Raw genomic sequence first — 22,020 nt, 5'->3', positions numbered from 1 at the left:
GGCCCGATAATGTGTTTAAAGTTGAGAACTGTTGCTGAAGCCTCTCCATTCCTTGTGTTCACAGAGAGAGTTCTCTCATGTCTGCTGTGGGTTTGCTGCGTAGATGTCACATGTAGGGACTTCTTTTTTTTTTTTTAAGATTTTATTTATTTATTCATGAGAGACAGAGAGAGAGAGAAGCAGAGGGAGAAGCAGGCTCCCAAGGAACAGGGAGCCCGATACGGGACTCGATCCCGGGACCCCGGGATCACGACCTGAGCCGAAGGCAGACGCTCAACCATCTGAGCCACCCCAGGCGCCCACATGTAGGGACTTCTTCCATGTAAGTTTGTGGACGTCAAATGAGTAAGAATGACTAAAGAATCTTCTACACTGAGTAGAGTTTCTTCAGTGTTCAAGTCCTCTGGTGTGTTTAAATGTTAAAGCTGTGGTTGAAGTCTCACCCACATCCGTTACATTTTTAATATCATGTTATCTAAGGTCAGAATATTTACTGAAGATGTTCATAATTTTCTCTCCATTGTGGGTTCCCTCATGTCGTCTAAGAGCAGAACACTGACTGAAGGATTTCCCACAAAGATGACATTCGTATGGTTTTTCTCCAGTGTGAGTTCTCTCATGTCGTCGAAGGGCAGAGCATTTACTGAAGGCTTTCCCACATAGATGACATTCATATGGCTGCTCTCCAGTGTGCGTTCTCTCATGCTGTCTGAGGTTGGAGGACTGACTGAAGGCTTTCCCACATAGATGACATTCATATGGTTTCTCTCCAGTGTGAGTTAGATTGTGTTTTCTAAGGTCAGAGCTTTGAATAAAGGCATTCCCACAGATATGGCATTCATATGGTTTCTCTCCAGTGTGAGTCATCTCATGTCTCCTAAGGCTCGAGCAATTACTAAAGGCTTTTCCACACAGATGACACTCACATGATTTACCTCTGGTGTGAATTTGCTTATGTTGATTAAGGTACGACTGGTCACTAAGGGATTTTGGACACTGTTTACTGATATAAGGTGTCTTTTCTGTGTGAGTTAACAAATGCTGAGTCAACATGAAGGTATGAGTGAAATCTTCTTCCAAACCATTATATTCAAAGGGATCCTCTGGAGTATGAGATTTCTGCTTTTGGGAAAGAGATGAAAGGTTGTTAAAGCTTGGCCTACATATCCATACATTCATTTCTCTACATAGGAATCCTAAATTAATCATTCAGTGATAGTCTCCACTTAAAATCTTGTTAGTATTACTTGCATACACATGATGCGTTTGTTATTCCCCTGCATAAAGATTTTCTCTTTTGTAGCATCCCAACTACAGAGCTTATAGATTATAGATTAATTTAGAACACTTCAATATGTTTCAAAGACTAGGCATACAATCAATGTTTATGCAGTTGTTTTTTTTTTTTTTTTAAGATTTCAGGTTATGGTTTTGGGGCTGAGATTAATTTCTTCACTAAATTCAAACTATCCAAAACTTTATGCTCAAAAAAAGCTTAATCCCAACTTAATATAAATTAAGCTATTGTGCTCAATTACTAACACCCTATTTCTAGGTCTTTCATTTGGATGACCAGGGTTACTACCCATGAAACTTACCACTGGCATGATTGTAGATGTGTCCTTCCTGCTGATATGTTGTGTGGCTATCAATTCTTGTTCTTTAAGGGCACTTTCCCTGCCTAAAATAATTGAAAACAAAACAAATATTTAGAATGGCAGCAGGGGAATGAAAATGTTGAAAAGCACCAAGGCCCATGTGAGTATGTTTCAAAAATTGGCACTTTGATGGGGCAAATAGGTCAAATGAAGGAATACTCTAGGAATACTAATTCACAAAGATTTTCAGGACTGAATTATGAAAAAATTATAATGAAGGTAATAGGGAAAGAGAAGGGAAACCTTCAAAGAGCAATATTAGGCCAGGAGTTACTGCGTGAAAGTTTAACTTCGTTAAGTACATGAATATGCTTCCCTTAAAACCAAAAAAGACACTGGCAAGAGGAAACATAAACTGTGTTCGACACATGCAAGGAATAATGACAACATCTGAAGAATTTTGCTTCAATGTCCTTCCTCTACATTTTAGACAAAATCTTCAGTTGGTATTTACAAGAACATACTACTGAGTAGGCACCTCCTCCTACTGAAGCACAGGTTCCTGCTGCTCACCTGGACTCTGGCTTTGGAGAAATCCAGTTCCTTCTCTCCATAGCTCTTCTCCTTGCTCCAACGGGAAAATCACATCTGATTTGCAATGCTGATATCCTGTTCATTGAAAAAAGGTACATGGGTTTTGAATTCTGCACTAATAAAAATCCTCTCCTTCCCAAAAGCTAATTATCATCATCAAGTCCAGGACAGGCTACTGAGGAAGAATAAGGAGAACACTGAAGTCCAGTCCAAGCAACAACAACTTGAATGGAAAAAACACTGAAATCCAAATGTGTGTCCAAAATAGTGAAGACCTCTGGATGCTGATCCATGCCCAAATTCAAAGACAGAATGCAGAATCCTCAGTCTTTTCAGAAATGGAGAAGTTAAATGTCTCCACAGTGGGTTGAATATTACTTTCAAAAGACACCAAATAAACTCAGCAAGAATAATCAAAAATAGTTCTATTTTTGTCACCAGTCTAGCTTCAACCCTTGACAGTGACTACAACAGAATAACTATTTAGAAAATGTTTAATCAGTTTGTTTATGCATTCAGAAATATTGACTTCCCAGTTCTGCTCTGGGTGTCAGAGACTGAGTAGCAACAAAGACATTAAATGGTGGTCAAAATTATATTCTAGTGGGGTGACAAACTAGATGTAGTAAAATATAAAGAAACAACTTTCTTTCAAGTAAGGTCTATGAAAGATTCAGGGTAGAGAGAGGAGTGGGTATGCAGGTATGCAGAAGCTGTTCCAGATACTTGTTGACTAACTTCCTACCCACCCATCTATGTACGTATATGCGTTGGCAGACTCACCCAAGGAGACCAGATGACGTATATTTTCCAGCATGACATCCCTGAACAGCTGTCGCTGGGATATGTCCAGCAGGGCCCACTCTTCCTTGGTGAAGTCTACAACTACATCTTCAAATGTCACTGATTCCTAAAACATCATGGATATTCTGTTTTAGACAGAGCATTCCCTATCGACGTCCAGAGTGGGAGTTGAGATGACAGCACTGAGGAAGAGGGTGGAGGAGCTGGGTGTATAGAAAGATCAAACTGAGTCTGGGGTTCCTGTCAGTTCATTCTCGGTGCTGAACTGGCATCTGCCTTTCAGATACATTACAGAAATATAGTCTGAATTAATAAAACTTTATTATAAGGGAATATCACATGAAGTGTGATATAACCTGGGGTTTTTTTTGTTTTTTTTTTCTTAAACAACTGATAATTATGGGGGCGCCTGGCTGGATCAGTCAGTGAAGTTTGCAACTCTTGATCTCTGGGTCATCAGTTCAGGCCCCATGTTGGGTGTGGAGCCTATTTACAAAAATAAATACATAAAATAAAGTCTAAAACAAAAACTGGTAATTACAATTTCTGACATAGGATTATAAAATTGGCGCTTGAAAATTCATAACTACACCTCACTTTCTGATTAACTTCAAGTAACTTTACAGACTCATTGTAAGGCAAACACTAACCATGACTTGCCACTTTTAAACCATGACACTCTTCCCATAGATGAACCTTTAATAACCTATTAGGAGACTGAAAGACCCAATGAACTAATGCATGAAGTTCTTCCTAAGTAAACATGTATTAAATACAAACCATTCGTCTATTACTCATTAAAATATTCAAGAACCTTGAAACCGCCTCTAACATTCTTCAGAAAGGAACACACTTCATACAGAACTCAGTATACACAGTGTAGTCTTGTCAACTCTGCAGGCTCAGGTGTTCATAATAAGGTGTGAGGTCCGAAGAGAAGGCTCAGCCGTACGAGCCTGGAACCTCTGAGACAGCTGTACTGAAGGGTCCTAGCCTGACTGCTCCCGTGTTACAAGGACTCCTCATTTTCTCTGAGCCTTAGACACCAGTTATCACCTGTCTTGTCCCTCTACTAAAGGAGAAGAGAAGCCTCTTGACTCGTTTTGCTTTATGTAGTTCTTAAAAAGTTTCTGCAGGATCTTAAATTTTACTCTACTGTATACCCTTCTCCTGAATATATAGCCATAATTATGGACTTAATAGTCCCTATACACGAATTACAAAAAGGTAAAATATGTGACTGGGGGCAAGAATGGTAAGTTTCCAAAAGTGCAAATATATCCTCTCAAAATTTTAAAACTGGGAAAATATGAGTGATCCCTCATGCCTTTTGTGGCCTCAACTTCTCTTCTACTCCCCTCAACACTCCACAGCCCTCACCCGGCACCTGAAACACTGGACTCCTGGGAAGGCCTCTCTGTCGGACCACAGTATTCTCTTCCTTGCTCATCTCTTCACCACAACCCTTTATGAAAGGAGCATTAGAGCCAACACCATGATTAATGGGTGAATTATTTCCCAATGAGGATATGGACTGAGTTCGAGAAAGCAAACTTCTTTCTTCTTTTCTGTAAATACACAAGCTTAATGAAGGCTGGGATAAACTAGTGTGATATTAGGAAGGTTACTAGTTATTGAGGAGTTTCTGACTCATCATAACCATCCCAGAGTTCTGGGGAAATCTCACGGAAGCTCAGATCCCTGAGGACTTCCTGACTGCACTTGAACATTCAGGCCAAAAGGAAAAACTCGCCCATCTGATGGCACGAGGGTGTTATTTCAGCAGAAAGAGGCTTCCCTACTCACCAGTGGCTGCATTGTCAATAACTCAGTTGCCAGGTGCCTTTCTCTGGGTTTTCACTCGCAGACAGTCCAAGCACTAAGCGGGCAAAGCTGAGGATGGAGAAAGAAGCCATGAGACTCCCGTCCTGTGCACAATTTCCAGTTTCACCTGTCACGAAGCCCCAAACCTTACCCGGGTGTGACCCCCAGCCTAACCAACAAACATGCAGTGCAGTCCACAAGAAAATCAGAGGACTCGCTTCCTCTCCCATGGTCAAAAGAAGACTAGGACTACAGTTACTAATAAAAAACATAGAGATTTTATGAATAAGAACACTGAAAGTATTGAGTTGTATAGGTTAATTAGCCCACAGCATCCAGAGTTATTTAATTCCCTCCCTGATTCCAAAGCCTCGAGATCCCGGATTCATGCCTCACATCGATTTTTGTTTCCATCTGTACGTAAACACTGGAATTGCTCAGATTTCATTATTCTCATACCCAAGCAGTGGTTCCCCAGCATCCACGGTAGCCTTCTGGAGCCACACTCTCTTCCCACTCTCCCTTGCCCATGGATTTGGATTGCCAAATCTATTTTATGATAGGGTTCATCAATTCAAGGACTTACTCCATTTGGAGGGATCAGTGGCACTCATTCTGCAAGTCTGGTCCTTAAAATTCCCCTGCATCAGAAAGGAGGAATATATGGGTCATAATGTTCCTGTCATTTACTGTCCCAATCCTCTCTTCCAAGGACGTCCAGATAATACAGAATGGCTGCGGTTCGGGAGGAAATCTAGTTGCTCTACCTGATTATTTTAGTAAAGTGGTAACTGAAGTCCTTGAAATCCTGTTCTATGTTAATCTTCATTAGCTGCACTACGCCTGCATTTCATTATGATACATGTATGTATATGTATACGCACATTTACATACATACACACAAATGTGTGTGAGACACACAGTGAGAAAGCATGTATAAACTGTAAATTCTCCCTTAAAATACCAACAGTTAAATGTATTTCATGGGACAATGATGATAATGTGTCATAAACAAGAGTAAGATTAACTCACCCATTTGTACCTGAGGTCCAGAAAAAGGAAAAAAAAAGGAAATTTGTATCAAATGTGACTCTACTTTGATATTTACATGTATTCGTTTATTTAATCCTCACAATAAACCTGGTGATTTTATTTACCAGTTTAACAAATGAACAGAAGAGGTTCAAAAAACTTCAATAATGTAACAAAGTTACACAGCTAGGAAATAACCTATCTGTATTTTAATTTTGCTCTCCCTCTCTCCTATGCTCAAATTCCTTAAGGATTACCCACCACACCTAGGTTTTACCTGGAATATCACACCATTTCTGACCTAATCAGAAGTCCTACCATTATTACAATTTCTTCTCCTTACTTCTTCACAGAAATTACACCCCATACTCAGTTCTCTGTACACGGGAACCTCCGTGTACTGACCACTTCTCAAACATCAGGCTTTCTCCCTTTTCATTTTTCCTACCCACTTTAATCCACACTGACTCATTTTAACAGGTACTTACCAGGACCAGCACTTTCTATGTTCCCTGCACTATTAATTAGCCACATTTCCCCATCAAGATCTCAACAGCAGGTGACTCCACGTACCCGCCTTTCCTGTGACTGCATCTGACACACATGGCTAGTAAGTTGATGCTGGTCTAAAAACAGAACTACTACTCCTAGGGGTTTTCGAATGTGTCTGGCAACTCTAAATCATTTTTCCATGTTCCCATAAATATTTCAAATCTTACCCATGCCTTTTGATGCTACACATTCTCACCTTTCAAGAGGTAAGATTATTCCCTACTATACATACTGTGTTAGTTTGCCAAGGTTGCTGTAACAGAATACCACTCACTGAGGGGCTTAAACAACAGAAATGTATTTTCTCACAATTCTGGCCGCTGGATATGAAAGATATCGCCATGGTTGGTTTCTTCTAAGGCCTCCCCCGCTTAGGTCGTAGACTGCCATTCCCCGTCTCCACATGGCCATCCCTGGGCCATCCCACATGTCTGTGCCCTAATTCCCTCTTCTCGCAAAGACACCACTCAAACGGGATTAGGGCCCACCCTAATGCCCTCATCTTACCTTAATTGCCAGTTTTAAGGCCCAATCTCCAAATACACTCTGAGGGTTGGGACTTCCAACATTTGACTTTTGGGAACACAAAATTCAGTCTATAACAAAGATGAGTTACATAAGGTGACACACTACCTCAGTTTCTCATCATAATCTCTACAAATATTCCTACATTCCTATACATTGGCTATTCCTTTCCTCCCATCAAATAGAAGCCGTGCTACCTCTAAGTCCAAAGTCTCCAACGGAATTCCTTTCTCTCCTGTTTTGTTGAGAACTATATTATTGTTTGTAAATTAAATCTCCTTTCCCAAAAACCTGTCCATCTCTCTACAATCAATCCCCCATCATTTAAGTTCATTATCTCTCTTGTAACTTGAAGCAAAAATTTCCTCTGAACCTATTTTCTCTCCAGTTCCTGCCCTTCTAACCTCCCTTCAAAATCAAACTGGAAATGCAGTTGTCCTTCGCTCACATCCTCCTCTCCCTTTGACTTAAAAAGGCCACCACCATATATTGTTAACATCACTGATTGTCTCTCCATAAATAAATTCTTACATGGAAACAAAGAGGAGTTAAACCTTGACCTCCTTTTCAGAGCTTCTTCCCCTCTATAATCAGTCCTTCTCCCATGTCCTCTGTAAAGAATTCCTCAATCCTCTTGGAATGTCTCAAGACTTAATGTGAGAGCCTGTTCTCCTTTTATACCATGTCCTGGCAGGCTCATGCATTTCTTCAGTTCCAATTTTTTCTATTGCTGTCTCTAAATTGAAAGTGACCAATTTCTTTTCTGGATTCCCATTTCTGAATGATCATCTCTGCTTGCAAACTTACACCTAAAATGAAGTACTTCTTAAGAAAATAACTCCATCCCTCCAAATACAGAAATTACTCCTTTGTCTGAATCTTAGTTAATGGCTGGCTACATCTGAGTATTGACATTTATTTATTTTAAAGATTTTATTTATTTGATGAGAGAGAGAGACAGCAAGAGCGGGAACACAAGCAGGGGCAGAGGGAGAAGCAGGGAGCCCGACGTGGAACTCGATCCCAGGACCCTGGGACCATGACCCGAGTTGAAGGCAGATGCTTAACAACTGAACCACCCAGGCGCCCCGGGTATTGACATTTTAAATGCCTTTACCAAACAAACACACCACTATTATTTCTAACCTGGGCACTATTATAATTCTTCATTTCCAACCCCATCCACAAACTTCCCACCCCATACTCCTTCTACTCCAGTTTCAGTTTCAATCTCCGTTACATAGAGATACTTTCATTAAACTACAACCAAAAAAAAATCTACCTATATATGGTGGAGTTAGGCAAGTTTCCCTGTGACCATTACATCCGAGTGATAATAGAGAAAAATTCTATGTCCATGATAAGGAAACCTGCCCCCAAGTGCCTGCAGTCAGATAAACCATCACTTTCTGATTATAACTTCCTCCCTGAAATATAGGAGTCTTCTTTCCTGGTAAAAATTCTATCCAGTACTTACCCAAACCCAAACAGATGGAAAAGCTAATGAAGCCAACTCTTTGAGGATGCAACCACCACACAAAGGACCTCAGAGTTTCTTTCTTACTCTAGATAAATCACCCTTTTGAAGGTGATTTATCTTAGGCAGTTGATAACCTCATCAGTGACATAAATCAAAAGACACACCCTGGTCTATCTGGATGCCAGTCAATATAAACCTAACTGAGGCAGGACTTTCTAACAGAATCTTTTCTAATTAGGTAAATCATATAGATACAATTAAGGAAAACACATGATGCCCTTTCTTTTTCTCTAATGATACTTTTTAGAGTTGTTTTCTGAGCAGAAAATACAGTTCCTATATACCTCCTGTCCCCACAAAAGAACGGCTTCCCCCACTATCAGTATCCCACACCAGAGTGGTACATTTGTTACAACTGATGAACCTACACTGATACATCATTATCACCCTAAGCCTTAGTTTACATTACCGTTCACTCTTGGTGCTATATCTTCTGTTGGTTTTCAGAAATGTATAATGACAGGTATCCACCGTTACAGCATCATCAGAGTATTTTCACTGCTCTGAAAATCCGCTGTGCTCTGCCTATTCATCCCTGCCCACCACTGATTGTTTTACTGTCTTCATAGTTTAACCGTTTCCAGAATGCCGTATAGTTGGGATCACACAGTATGTACTTTTCAGATTGGCTTCTTTTACTTAGTATCAGGCATTTAAGGCACCTCCATGTGTTTTCACAGGCTTGAGAGCTCATTTCTTTTTACCACTGAATAATATTCTAGTGTTTGGATATACCATGGTTTATTTATTCATCACCCCTGGAAGGACATTTTGGTTGGTTCCAAGTTTTGGCAATTATGAATAAAGTTGCTATATTTACGTGCAGGTTTTTGTGTGGACGTACATATTCCAGCTCATTTGGATAAATAGCAAGAAGCATGTCTGCTGGATCACATGGTAAGAGTAGGTTTAATTTTGTAAAAAACTTCCCAACTATCTTCCAAAGTGGCTGCACCAGTTTGCATTCCTACCAGCAGTGAATTAGAGTTCCTGGTGCTCTATATCCAAAACAGCATTTGGCGGTCTCAGTATTTTGGATTTTCCTAATGACATATGATGTTGAGCGTATTTTCATATGCTTGTTTTCTATCTGTATCTTCTTTGGTAAGGTGGCTGTTCAGATCTTTTGCCCATTTTTTAATGGAGTTGGTCATTTTCTTATTGTTGATTTTTAAAATATTTTATATATTGTGAATAAGTCCTTTATAAGATGTGTGTTTTGCAAATATTTTCTCCCAGTTTGTGGCTTGTCTTCTCATTTTCTTGACAGTGTTTTTCACAAAGCAGAAATTTTTAATTTTAATCCAGTTCACTTATCAGTTACTTCTTTCATGGATCTTACCTTTGATATTATAGTCATTGTCAAACTCAAGGTCACCTAGATTTTTTTTCCTGTGCTTTCTTCTAGGAGTTTGATAGTTTAGATCTGTTATGTGCTTTGAGTTAGTTTTTTAGGAGTATAACGTCTGTGTCTAGATTCAGTTTTGTTTTATATATGGATTTCCAGTTGTTACCTGCCCTCTCATTGTTGAAAATACTTTTATTGTATTATTTTTGCCCCTTGGTCAAGTATCAATTGACTGTATTTGTGTGTGTGTTCTTTTGTGCTCCCTACTGTGTTTCATTGATCTAGTTGTCTGTTTCATCAATAGATTATATCCTTTAATTCTTCATCCTTCTAAAGGTCTCAAAAGCAACCTTCATCTCTTTTTCCCAGAGGCCTCACCATTTGGCGGACTTTGGTTGTTATGGGAAACACTGGAGAAAAGCTAAAGCAAGAGCTCTGTCCTGCTCTTTATTTAGATTTTATTTATTTGTTTGAGAGAGACAGAGAGAGTGAGCAGGGGGGAGGGGCAGAGGGAGAGTGAGTCCCAAGTGGACCCCAAGCTAAGCACAGAGCCCGAGGCATGGCTTGATCTCATGACCTGAGTTGAAACCAGGAGTCAGTTGCTTAACTGAGCCATCAGGCACCCCTCCTGCTCTTTATTTTTAAGAGGATTTGTAATCTGACAACTCTCAGACTCTGAGCATCATGGTGACTCCAAATAAATAGAAACATTTATGCTTAAAATATATACTCAGGTATTTAGAGTGTGTACATTTACTCCCAAGAAATAGAAAAACAATTCAGGTCTCTTCATCAGATTTAGATGACTGATCCCTAAGGACTGCAAAACTCTACAAGCTTCAAAATATTAGGGCTTCCTAGAATAAATTATGTAGCTTCATTACTGGTTTTCCTATAAATAGGATGTGCTTTGTTTTTGAAAAGTTTCAAAGAATTAGGACATATCTTAAGGTACATTGAGATCTAGAGATATAAAGGAACAAATTATTTTTGACGAGAAGTCATTCAGTCTACATTTTAAATACAAGCATTTGATTTAGAAAAAATTGTCAATGGCATCCTTGTTATCATTATCACTGCCACCATCACCATCATCCAATGCTGTGCACGAAGGCCAAAAGAATGTTGAACCAGGTGCTCCTGAGGCCATATGGTTCAGAGGTCAAGGCCAAGGCTCTGGTCTCAGCCTGCTGGGGCCCCAGCCAGGCTCCCCTCTATGCTGGGTGATGTACAAACTGATTGATGGCCCTGACTCCTTCCTAGGACTGTTGGGAGGCAAAAATGTGTTAATGAGTGTCGTTTTCACACTTGAGTCACTGCTGTAATTACTTACATCTGAGCCAATAAAGGCAAACTGCAGCTAAGTAGGCAGAAGTACAAGGGCTCAGAGGATTTGGGATATATCTGTGAACCGCTCTCCACAGCCACCTGAGCCCATGTTTTTACATCTGTTGTCTTAACATGTGTGTCTTTCTTTCATAGTCTTTTGGATGGATGGATGTCCCATAGAAATATAATCCAGTAAGTAACAGTGAACTGTTAACACAGAGGAAGCAGTATAAAAAACAGAAAGAGGGCACCTAGGTGGCTCAGCCGTTAAGCATCTGCCTTCAGCTCAGGTCATGATCCCAGGGTCCTGGGATCAAGTCCCACGTCGGGCTCCCTGCTCAGCGGGAAGCCTGCTTCTCCCCCTCCCACTTCCCGTGCTTGTGTTCCCTCTCTCGCTGTCTCTCTCTCTGTTGAAAAATAAATAAAAAATCTTTAAAAATAAATAAATAAAAAATAAATAACAAAAACACACACAAAAAAATGAAAGTTACCTTATATTCTATACTAAAAGTGCTGATAATTCCATGATACAATCTTGGGCACAATTAAAAACATAAAATAGCCACAGTGCAGTAGTGAGGAAGACTTGACAATAGCCTAACATCAGCACCAAACTTATGGAGCCCTGACTCACACCAATCACAATCCTCATAGGCTGAGAATCCCCTGGAGAATGTGGAAATGAGAAAGATGACCTAGCAGTCCTTCCTTTCAGTCTGGGATGGACACCAGGAGTCTGCATTTTTGACAAGCACACCAGGGACTGTGATGCTGAGTGGAACCCTGAAAAATGTGATAGAGTGGCTTACAAGCTAAAGACAAATTCTTAATATGGGCTCAGGTTCCCATCAGACATGGCCAGATCCACCACCTCATACTCACTCACTCATCCCTGGTTGCACTGAAATCATCATATGCCTTATGTCTGCCTCGTTCATGGGCCACGTGCCAGCTGGCTTTAGCCCTTTTACTAGAACCTCCCTCTCATCCCCAACTTGGCATTCTTGAACTGGCTTACTCTTTAAGAATCTGTCTACATATCATATCCCCTTTGAAGGATATGATCACCTTCCCTGAACATTTAGTCTAATGTGGGTGCCAAACCTCCCCATTTTCCCAGGAGGGCACTTAGGACACCTCCCTGCAACGGCTAGCCTGACTGTCTGCTCCTCTGAGCTGTGTGAACTTAGGGGAGCAAGGGTAACACCTGTCTTGGCTCATCACTGTACTCGAGTCCCCTTACATTGTGTGGGGAGACGGAGGGATTCAGTGAATGTGAAAAAGCAGTAATTTACCATCTAACAAAGCCCTCTGTTTTAGATAGATCAATGCAGGGCCAGACCTTAGTGCTCTGGTGGCACTGTTCTCACTCACCCTTCTACCAGAAGCAACACTTTCCCCTTCTAACTGAAACACAAAGGGATGGAACTACTTTCTGTGCTACAACCCCAGCAGTTTAACAATGAAGGCCTCCAGAGTGCAGGCTCAGGATCCAGGGGTCTTGCCTCCTAGTAGACTAGCCTGCCTCTGAGCTGGTGATAGGCCCTCTTTTGAGAATTTGTGAGGGTTTTTTTTTCCCTTCCTCCAATTCAGTGGAATTGGGTTTGGTTTGCAAACTGATTTAAGTATCAACCTCTACAGGAAATACCTGAATGGACTTAAGGTCAGAGGTCTTCCTGGGATGTACAGAGCTGTCCTAGAGCTGCTGCCAGGCTGCTGCACTCTCTGCCGGCTGCCTTGTACGTATGATGGCGCAGTTCTACCTGGGATAGCTGTAGAGGGAAGGCTGGATAAACCTGAGCAAATTCTCCTGAATGTTTTACCATGGAAATTCATGGGCTTTGTTTTTAGATTCAGAAATATTTAAGTAAGGATTTATTATTACACAGTGATGACTTTTCATCCAGAAAGCATTTTCTATAGACAAGTAAATATAAATGCTTGAACATTCTCTAAAGAGCTCAATAAAACTGTAGCTTTTAAATCTGGTTTTAGTAAAATTGTTTTAAAAACACAAATCGAGGGCGCCTGGGTGGCTCAGTCGGTTAAGTGACTGCCTTCGGCTCAGGTCATGATCCCAGGGTCCTGGGATTGAGTCCCACATAAGGCTCCCTGCTCAGCGGGAAGCCTGCTTCTCCCTCTCCCTCTCCCCCTGCTTGTGTTCCCTCTTTCACTGTGTCCCTCCGTCAAATAAATAAATAAAATCTTAAAAAAAAAAACCACACAAATCGATATATTATACTGTTCTTTTGTGGCTGTTATTTCTATGAAAAGCAAATTTCCTTGGTTAGATCAAGTAGATGTGAATTTTGTTCTTGCTGTTATCTTATTTTCAATAAGTAAAAGTCTCTGTGGCAATATTACTGCTACAGTAATACCTTAAGAGTTCAAAAAGATCTACTGTATTAACGTCAAGAGCAACTACCCTCATATTCCAGATAATTCAAGTCACGTGGAACAGTCTGTTGGCTTACTAGATCAATTATTTATTATATTTCTCATCAACCTATATACACTTTACTTAATAAAATTTCTGAGGCAACTGACCTTTATATGATGCCTTGGGAAGCTTATCAATAAATAAATCTTAACTGGAGCTTTAATGGACACCAGGCAAAATTCTGTGAAATTTAAATGTTCTGACTCAGCCTCAAAATAACTACCATGTTATGACTCATGTTATTATGAGGGAACAGTGTCACACGTGCCATAGAGCATGGGTCAGACACGTGACAGTAAAAAATGGCGCTGAATGTCATCCTTGGGAAGTCCCACAGAATCAGCAGCTTTGAACTTAAATGAGAGTGAGGTCCTCGTATTATTGTTACTTCATAGATGCAGTAAATGGAGGCAAAGAGAAGCCAACTATCCAAGAAGTGTCAACTGTCCGTTCAACTCCTCACTTCCAGGCAACTGCTTCCAAGCTGGCACTGGAAAGGCTTTGAGGTGGTCAAGTGTCCAAGTAAGCTCTTTTCATATTTGGGGCTTGTATTACATTTCCCTCTGACAGTTCCTCTAAACTCCTGGAGTTTAGAGTGTATAAAAATTTCCTTTCTGTTCTGGCATGGGACTGGAGCCCATCTTTTCTTTGTTTGAGATTAGGTAATGGCACTGTCTGGGTTTAGGATATTCTCTTCCTGTTGTTGAGAGAAATAACTTGTAATTAAGGACAGAAATAGTTGGCTCATTCTTCCTTAGACCAGCCATCCAGTAACCTCTCTTTTCTGAATTTAAACTGACCACAGCGTTCACTTACACTTACAATAGAAGTCTGATTTGGACTACCATCCACCCGTCCCCAAGCACTTTCATTATGTATTAGGGAAATTTCCAGTCATCAAGCTGTGGAACATAGAATATGTCCAAAGAAGCCTATCTCCTCCACACCTAGCGACCGAGTGATAAAATATCTTCTTACAGAAACATGTAAGGGTTGAAGAGGCTGGACCACTTCAACTGTGGATATCTGCCTTGGGGCTTCTGCCTTGGTGGTATCCCAGAACTCCATCAAGACTGAATCAATGCTGAATCCACCTAACTCTAAAGAGGAATGATGCTAATACGGCAGCAAGAAAGTCGTTCACAACCAGGGTTTTCCCTTGGGTCCTGATTGTGTAGAAATCATGGAACTTCATTCACCATCACCGAGGTCTTGAGCAGCACACAAGAACTTTGCAGTTCATCCCTTCTCAAGCAAATGGAACCGCTGTGATGGGGCTGGTTTCATAAGGGAGTGGGTTGATCTCTCAACTATAAAAAGCTGGGTCCACTCAAGAGGTCACTGAGTCAGAGGTAGGAGGAGCTACCCTAATTGGCTTCCTTAAAAGGTAAGCTAGAGTATCCCAGTGAGATTGTTCTTCCTCAGTTCCACCATTGTACTTCTACCCTGGGGCAACAAAGGAGAGTTACTAATTTTTTAAATACAGTCCTTCAATGCCTCTGGTAGTTATGTTTGACTTGGCATGTACTGGCTCCCAAGAGTTGCTTATACAATATTCAGGAGTTTTGTAAACTGGATGGTAAGCCCCTGTTAGCTTGAATTTTGCCACAGTATACAAGGAAATCAGCAATTGATATAAATCAAGACTTTGTTTCAGAGAGTCAGTTACCTACTGCACAAGTGCCAGAGGCCACTACCCTGTAGGTTTCCCTTTCCAGCAGGACCACAGAATGTGGTTTCCTGCCTCCATTAGCAATTTCCTCCCTAACCCAGAACTCCCAATCCAGCAGAGGTGTCCATTTCGAGACTGTAAGTCTACGGATTCTCTTGAATTCAGTTACATCTTCCAACCCTGCTCTGTACAAAGTCTACGGATAACTCACAGATGGGCTAAGAAGCTATCTGCCCAAACATCTCATCAACACTGACGACATACTGGGTGACAGGTATTCACTTACAGTCTTGCCATTTATTCAGAAGACCCTACAAGTTTGCCATTATCATCTTCACTTTTCCTTTTAGGAAACCAACTTGGATAGGATTTACATGACCTGACAAAACCCAGAGAGCAATTGGTTGAACTACTGGCTCATATTTATCTGGCTCAAAAGCCTGTTCCCTGACCACAGTTTATGATGAGTTGTCTTCTCATGGTTCCAAATGCCTCTGAAAAATAGGAACCCCAGAGGGATAACCATTGGGCAGGAAGAGAAAGGATAAAAAGGATACAGGGTGTGTAAGTAAGGGTGGTGAGAAGCGGAACTGAGTCATTTTGTGTCTTCACTTCCACCCTTCAATGGATGAGTTTGGGCTGGGACTGAAGGGAACCAGAGAGTGGAGCAGAACTTTCTGCAGAAGAGCCTTGGTATCCTCTCTCCTGACATGGGGTATGGACTTCTAGGAACTTGAGGGTTTGGGGTCTGGGCATTTTAGGCACACAAAGAAGATGGGAGGGGTAGAGGAGAAGTCTTCAGCTGTGGGAGGAGTATTTGGCTCCAATGGCTGCAGTGAATCCATCCTTTCTAGTTGAGACTATACTTGGTTTGTGAGACCATTCACTCTCGTTCTGAGTTTCTAAAGCTTCTGAAGATGCTGCACTACTACTGCCTGTAGGAATTCATTTGAGAAGGAGTTCACCAGTTCTAGGTTCTGGAATCCATCAACTTCAGAGAGGGCCATCATGAGCCCCTTATCTGACACTTAAGGAAATGTTTACCATTTCCAGGAAATGCAGAGCTTTCAGCTAGACAAGGTCACCACCTGTCACGAAGGCAGGAACAGCGTCCAAGCCAAGGTTCTATTGTAAGAGTAGTGAAGAGTAGTCACTTTCCTCAAAGATCCAGGACTTTGAAATTTTAGAGTTGTGTAGTTCCAGATTTGTCAGGAATTGGGGGAGTTTTGGTGACTGGGAGTTTCCTCAAGTATGTAACATGCAACTACAGTTTAGTCAGATGGAGGCACTTCTTCCCAACTTCCTTAATTAAAGCTGGGATGATTTCAGAACCATTTATGCCTCAGCTCAGTAGCATCCCACACTCAATGACAGGAACTCTGATCCCATGTATGGCCAGAAGAGAAGCCTTACCTGCAACAGCCAAACATTCTGATGATCAAAGGACTAAAATCAGCTGCCTTCAACTTGAATCAGAGAGTGGAATGATTAATGTTCAGGGCTCCTGAACAATGTCAAAGCTCCACTGAGCCCCCCTATATATATCCTCTGAGGAGGCCAGGATGGGTTCTGTGTAAGAACTGCCATCCATATAAAGCAGATACCCTCAAGCACTTTCCCAAATAGAGTCCATACATACATACCCTGTAAGGTGTCAGGTACATGTCTCCATAGTGCAGAATGCTCAACTAGCATCTTCCAAAGCTTACAAACTCTGCAGAGGAAGAAAACTGACATTCATCTCCAAAGCTGATGAGAGCCCACAGTTTTACCTCTGGCCCCTTGCTGTCCTCCTCCATGGCTACAAGGCCAGAAAGTGGGTGGATACCTGCTCCAACTGTGCCCTCAGCCCTTATTCCAGTATTTTTCCTTTTAGGGCACTTGGACTGGGCCATATGGCTCTATACCCCTCTGACACCTGCCTCTTCCCTGAGCTTTGAGGTACTTGCCCTTCAGAACAGTGAAAACACCCCTCCCCTGGACATTGGTCCATACCTGGAAATCTGAATCTCTTCTGTAATGCACAGAAATGAGAATGTCTTCAGCATCACAGAGCCAGGCAATGCCAAGGTGATTACCAAGCTTTGCTCTCTGCCCACTGTATACATGTACTGTGATGAAGAAATCAAATCTTTTGCCTTCTTGGGTGAGCTGAGGGGTCTCAGGAACTGGAGAGTTGTTTAAATGTCTGGAGAGGTGATAGCTGGATTCTGGGCACTGTATCCTCTTATTTTCCTATGAGTCTTTCAGTGGAGAGGACAGAGCTTTGATTCAGATCTGAAAGAGAAACCATATATTAATACAAAAATCTGATAACTGGGGAAAAGCAGCCAATATCCAGGACACTTAACAATGCCCAAAAGATATTCTGTAAATATGGTTTACCAACTGAGTTATCCAGAACATATGGGAGAATGCAAGGAGATTCCGAGGAGAAGGAAAATCTAGGGAAACTAATATCACATTGGCCATGGGATTATGTTAGGTTTTGCCTTCGAGGCAAATATAGATTGAAATGTAAAGTTATGTTTTACCTTTAGAATTTTTCTTCAAAGGAAATATAGGGATATCCAGGGAATCCCTACACATACGAAACAGGAAAGTCCTATGAGTTAAGGAAGTCTTGACCTAGGTATCACTGTGTTTTGTCCATGTTTCCAAGTGGTAGGCATCAAAGGTCATGAGTGGATCAAAACCGTAAATAAAAAGCAGCTTCTCAGTAGCTGATATTTCTTAGATTATGGAAAATGCCACCTAGGTCCCACAAACATTCCAAATGTCCGGTGTTAAACAGTCATCATTCTGAGCCAGGAAGAGGTGCTGCTATGGCATGACCCTGACATGTATTTCTCTGCAAACTACAATCATGAATTCATGGGGTTTAAGGTGAACTCAACTCAATGAAAATGGCATGGGAAAAAAAAATAACCAACACACTAACTATTAAAAAGAAGTAGGAGTGCAAAAGTAACTGAATATTAATATTCAAAGAATCCTTTGCCTTGGAGCAAAGCATTTAAAAATCATCCAATAATTTTAGTAATGGATAAACAACAAATCATTAAAAACCTTAAAAACAGGACTTCAAAGCAGAATTATAAGGATGAAAGATTACAAAGAAGGAAAAATGACTTGGCAAAGCTCCAAAACTTCCAAAAATAAAATAAAAACCATTTAAAAGAGACCCCATTGGGAGGTACAAGAAGGGAAAAGAGACACTGCTGAAAAGTCACTCATTAATGTTGCTGACAAGCTTAAAATGAGCAAAAGAGAAAAGGATTAAAAACCATTGAAAGCTGTGAAAGACAAGCCCACAACCTATAAAATGCATCTTACTGCTAAAGATTATAAAGGACATGATATGACAAAAAATAATTTCACAAATTCAATAAAGAAGTATTAAAATTAAAGAAGTATTAAAATGCATTAATATGCATTGCATATTAAAATGTGCAAAAATGAATTTGTGAGTTTGTGGAAACACAGTTTGGATAAACGTATATAAAGCAATACAAAATAAGAGTGCCCCCAAAGAGGCTGTAATTCAAAGATGAATGATTTGAGGATCATTAATAAAAGCTCAAGTGAGATATGAGATGATATTCGGTGAACAAAATGTGATCATGAAGAATGCCTACAAGATCTTCAGGGGAACCAACTGTGACCGGTAATCTTAGAACCAAGTGAACTCTTCCTCAACTCAGAGATAGACTTAAGAGAAGATTTGTGTTAAGCGTAACACACAGATGAATCAGCAATAATTTAACTAGTGGCACAGAGACTGTGCCGAGGACAAAAAGGACTCACTACGAGAAAGCAGTCAAAACAAACATTTCAAAATGGGCTCTGTCAATAGAAACCGTCTCATGAAAGAGAAATTAAATGTATAGTTAATAACATAGCCATACAAGCAAACTTTAGAACTAACGGTTCCAAGTTATTTATTCACACAACACTGTATTGAACAACTTCCCACCCACGCAGGAACAGTGACTTTAGGACGGGGACTTCAGTGATTTCAGGATGGGTGATTACACAGCTTAGCCCCTCCCTCCAAATCTCTTAAAGAGTCACTAGGAAGAAGCCCTTCCTCATCCTCAGTATCACCTTAATATTTTTAGATCATTGCTAACCATTAAGATTTCCCAGCCCTTTCCAGGCTATTTGGACACAGCTGCTTAGTTCTGGGGTGCAACATTTGTTTTCTCCATACCAAAACGATGTTCTCCAACAAATCTGCCAATAAAAATGACTGATATCTGTATCCATTCACGTGTCTTTCCTTCCCTTTCAGAACTGCAATCTGGAAAAATGATATTATTAAGTGAGCTGCCTTGAATCCCAACACCAGTTATGGGCCAGGCTATTCCAGGTACTAAGGAGATAAAAGTTTACAAGTTAACATAACCAAAATCGTCTTGCTTTCTTGCCTCTTACCTTCTAGCAACACACAAATTGGAAAGCAAAGGCAATTAAATGTGAAGGAAGTGTAAAACCAAAAGAAATGTATCTTTCAAATTAATACTATAATAGAAAAACCTTTCAAATCCAACCTTTCATAATTTTTAACACCCCCCCCCCCCAGGAACAGTGTGGGTCCATGGCATGGGAGTCCCTGAAATTTGGACTTCTTGAAACTCGGTCACATGCCTGAGATAAAAAGGCTCTGCAATGGGCAGTGTGAACGCAGGGATCAGACGGAAACCAGGGTCACAAATAGGCCAATTGATTTCTCTTCTGGGAGGGTTCACTGAAGAGCTGGGGGGCTGAACTTTTAGCTCCCAGGGTAAAGAGTAGGAAGCAGCCATCTTCATCTGTCCCATCAGTGCTGAAAGCCTTCAGGGAGCAAAGGAGGGACACAAAATGGAGTCCGGAGGCTGGTACACCAGCCCTGCCCACACTGCATCCTGGAGAGGCATTTCCACTGAAACAAGACAGCCTGAGAATCAGTGCAGCAGGCCCCCCCTTTCCAAGAAGATGGCACAGACAACTAAGTCCCAACAAGTTTATTGATTACATAGAGTGCTGCAAAGCTTCAACTCTAAGGGAAATAGAATCGAGCTTCCTTTCTACATTCTTATTTTTTCATTTTCTTATATTTTCCAAGTTCTTTTATTTATTATTCTTATTTATATATTTTAAATATATATATATTTTTTTGCATACTTTCATTTCTTTTTTTTATTTTGGGGTCTAGATTCTTTTAACAAGAAGAACAAAACACACGCAGGATCTAGTTTTTTTTCCTTGCTTTTTGTTTTTGTTTTCCTATTTTTTCTTTGTTTTTTGCTTTTTTTTTTTTTTCTCTTTCTTCATTTTTTTTCTGGATAAAATGACAATGACACCCCAAAAGGAAGAACACGAGGTAGAACTCACAGCCAGGGATTTAATCAATATAGATATAAGTAAGATGTCTGAACTAGAATTTAAGACAATGATTATAAGGATACTAGCTGGGCTTGAAGAAAGCATAGAAGACAACAGAGAATCCCTTACTGCAGAGACAAAAGATCTAAAATCTAGTCAGCCCAAAATTAAAAATGCTATAACCAAGTTCCAAACACAAATGCAGGCCATAAAAATGAGGATGGATAAACCATAGGAGCAATGAGTGATACAGAAGATATAATTATGGAAAATAATGAAACTGAAAAGAAGAGGGAAAGAAAGATAATGGACCGTGAAGGCAGACTTAGGGAACTCAGTGACCTATTAAAACGTTAATAACATTTGTATCATAGTAGTCCTGGAAGATGAAGAGAGAGATAAAGGGGCAGAAGGCTTATCTGAACAAACTACAGCTGAAAACTTCCCTAATCTGGGGAAGAACACAGACATCAAAATCCAAGAAGCACAGAGAACTCCCATTAAATTCAAAACCCGTCCATCACCAAAGCCTATCATAGTTAAATTCACAAAATATGCAGACAATAAAAGAATCCTGAGATCAGCAAGAGAAAATAGGTCCTTAGCCTAAAAGGGAAGACAGATCAGGTTCACAGCAGATCTCTCCAGAGAATTGGCAGGCCAGAATGGAGTGGAAGGATATATTCAATATGCTGAATGGGAAAAATATTCATGCAAGAATTCCTTATTCAGCAAGGCCATCATTCAGAATAGAAGGAGTTATAAAGAGTTTTCCAGACAGACAAAAACTAAAGGAGTCCGTGACCAGTAACCCAGCTCTGCAAGAAATTTTAAGGGGGACTCTCTGGAGACAAAAAGACGGAAAGCAACAAAGACTAGAAAAGACCAAAGAACATCAACAGAAACACCAACTCTACAGGTCACACAATGGCTCTAAATTCATATCTCACAATAATCACTCTGAATGTAGATGGACTAAATGCATTAATCAAAAGACATAGGGTTGGGCGCCTGGGTGGCTCAGTTGGTTGAGCAACTGCCTTCAGCTCAGGTCATGATCCTGGAGTCCCTGGATCGAGTCCCGCTTCTCCCTCTGACCCTCCCCCCTCTCATGTGCTCTCTCTCTCTCTCATTCTGTCTCAAATAAATAAATAAAATCTTTAAAAAAAAAAAAAAGACATAGGGTATCAGAATGGATTAAAAAAAAAAAAAACAAGACTCAACTATATGCTGCCTACGAAAGACTCATTTTAGACCCAATGACACCTGCAGATTGAAGGTGAGTGGGTGGAGAACCATTTCTCATGCTACTGGCCATCAAAAGAAAGCTGGCATAGCAATCCTTGTATCAGACAAATTAGATTTTAAATCAAAGACTGTAGGAAGGGATGAAGA

At 40.6% G+C, this 22,020-nt stretch overlaps 1 protein-coding gene across 4 annotated transcripts in view; it reads right to left on the bottom strand.

Moving 5' to 3' along the window:
* Window positions 1–372: 372 nt before the first annotated feature.
* The window catches only part of LOC118010102 (zinc finger protein 705A-like), a 35,826-nt gene continuing 14,178 nt past the window's right edge, over window positions 373–22,020 (bottom strand). The window contains exons 2-10 of one of the 4 annotated variants that reach the window (XM_035004306.1): window positions 17,254–17,535; window positions 16,902–16,972; window positions 6,912–7,000; window positions 5,407–5,461; window positions 4,803–4,889; window positions 2,976–3,199; window positions 2,172–2,267; window positions 1,599–1,681; window positions 373–1,122 (exon numbers count right to left, since the gene is read on the bottom strand). In XM_035004306.1, the coding sequence (XP_034860197.1) occupies window positions 472–1,122; window positions 1,599–1,681; window positions 2,172–2,267; window positions 2,976–3,009 (864 nt within the window). In that variant the 5' untranslated portion in view covers window positions 3,010–3,199; window positions 4,803–4,889; window positions 5,407–5,461; ... (1 more) ...; window positions 16,902–16,972; window positions 17,254–17,535 and the 3' untranslated portion in view covers window positions 373–471. The remainder of the gene's footprint in view (window positions 1,123–1,598; window positions 1,682–2,171; window positions 2,268–2,975; window positions 3,200–4,802; window positions 4,890–5,406; window positions 5,462–6,911; window positions 7,001–16,901; window positions 16,973–17,253; window positions 17,536–22,020) is intronic. The other 3 variants (XM_035004303.1, XM_035004305.1, XM_035004304.1) reach the window with 3 other exon arrangements.

Source organism: Mirounga leonina, unplaced genomic scaffold (assembly GCF_011800145.1).
Source record: "Mirounga leonina isolate KUSES-001 unplaced genomic scaffold, KU_Mleo_1.0 Mir_128, whole genome shotgun sequence".
Lineage (NCBI taxonomy): Eukaryota > Metazoa > Chordata > Mammalia > Carnivora > Phocidae > Mirounga > Mirounga leonina.
Note: the sequence above shows the minus strand (reverse complement) of the source record. Positions and strands in the feature narration are given on the sequence as shown.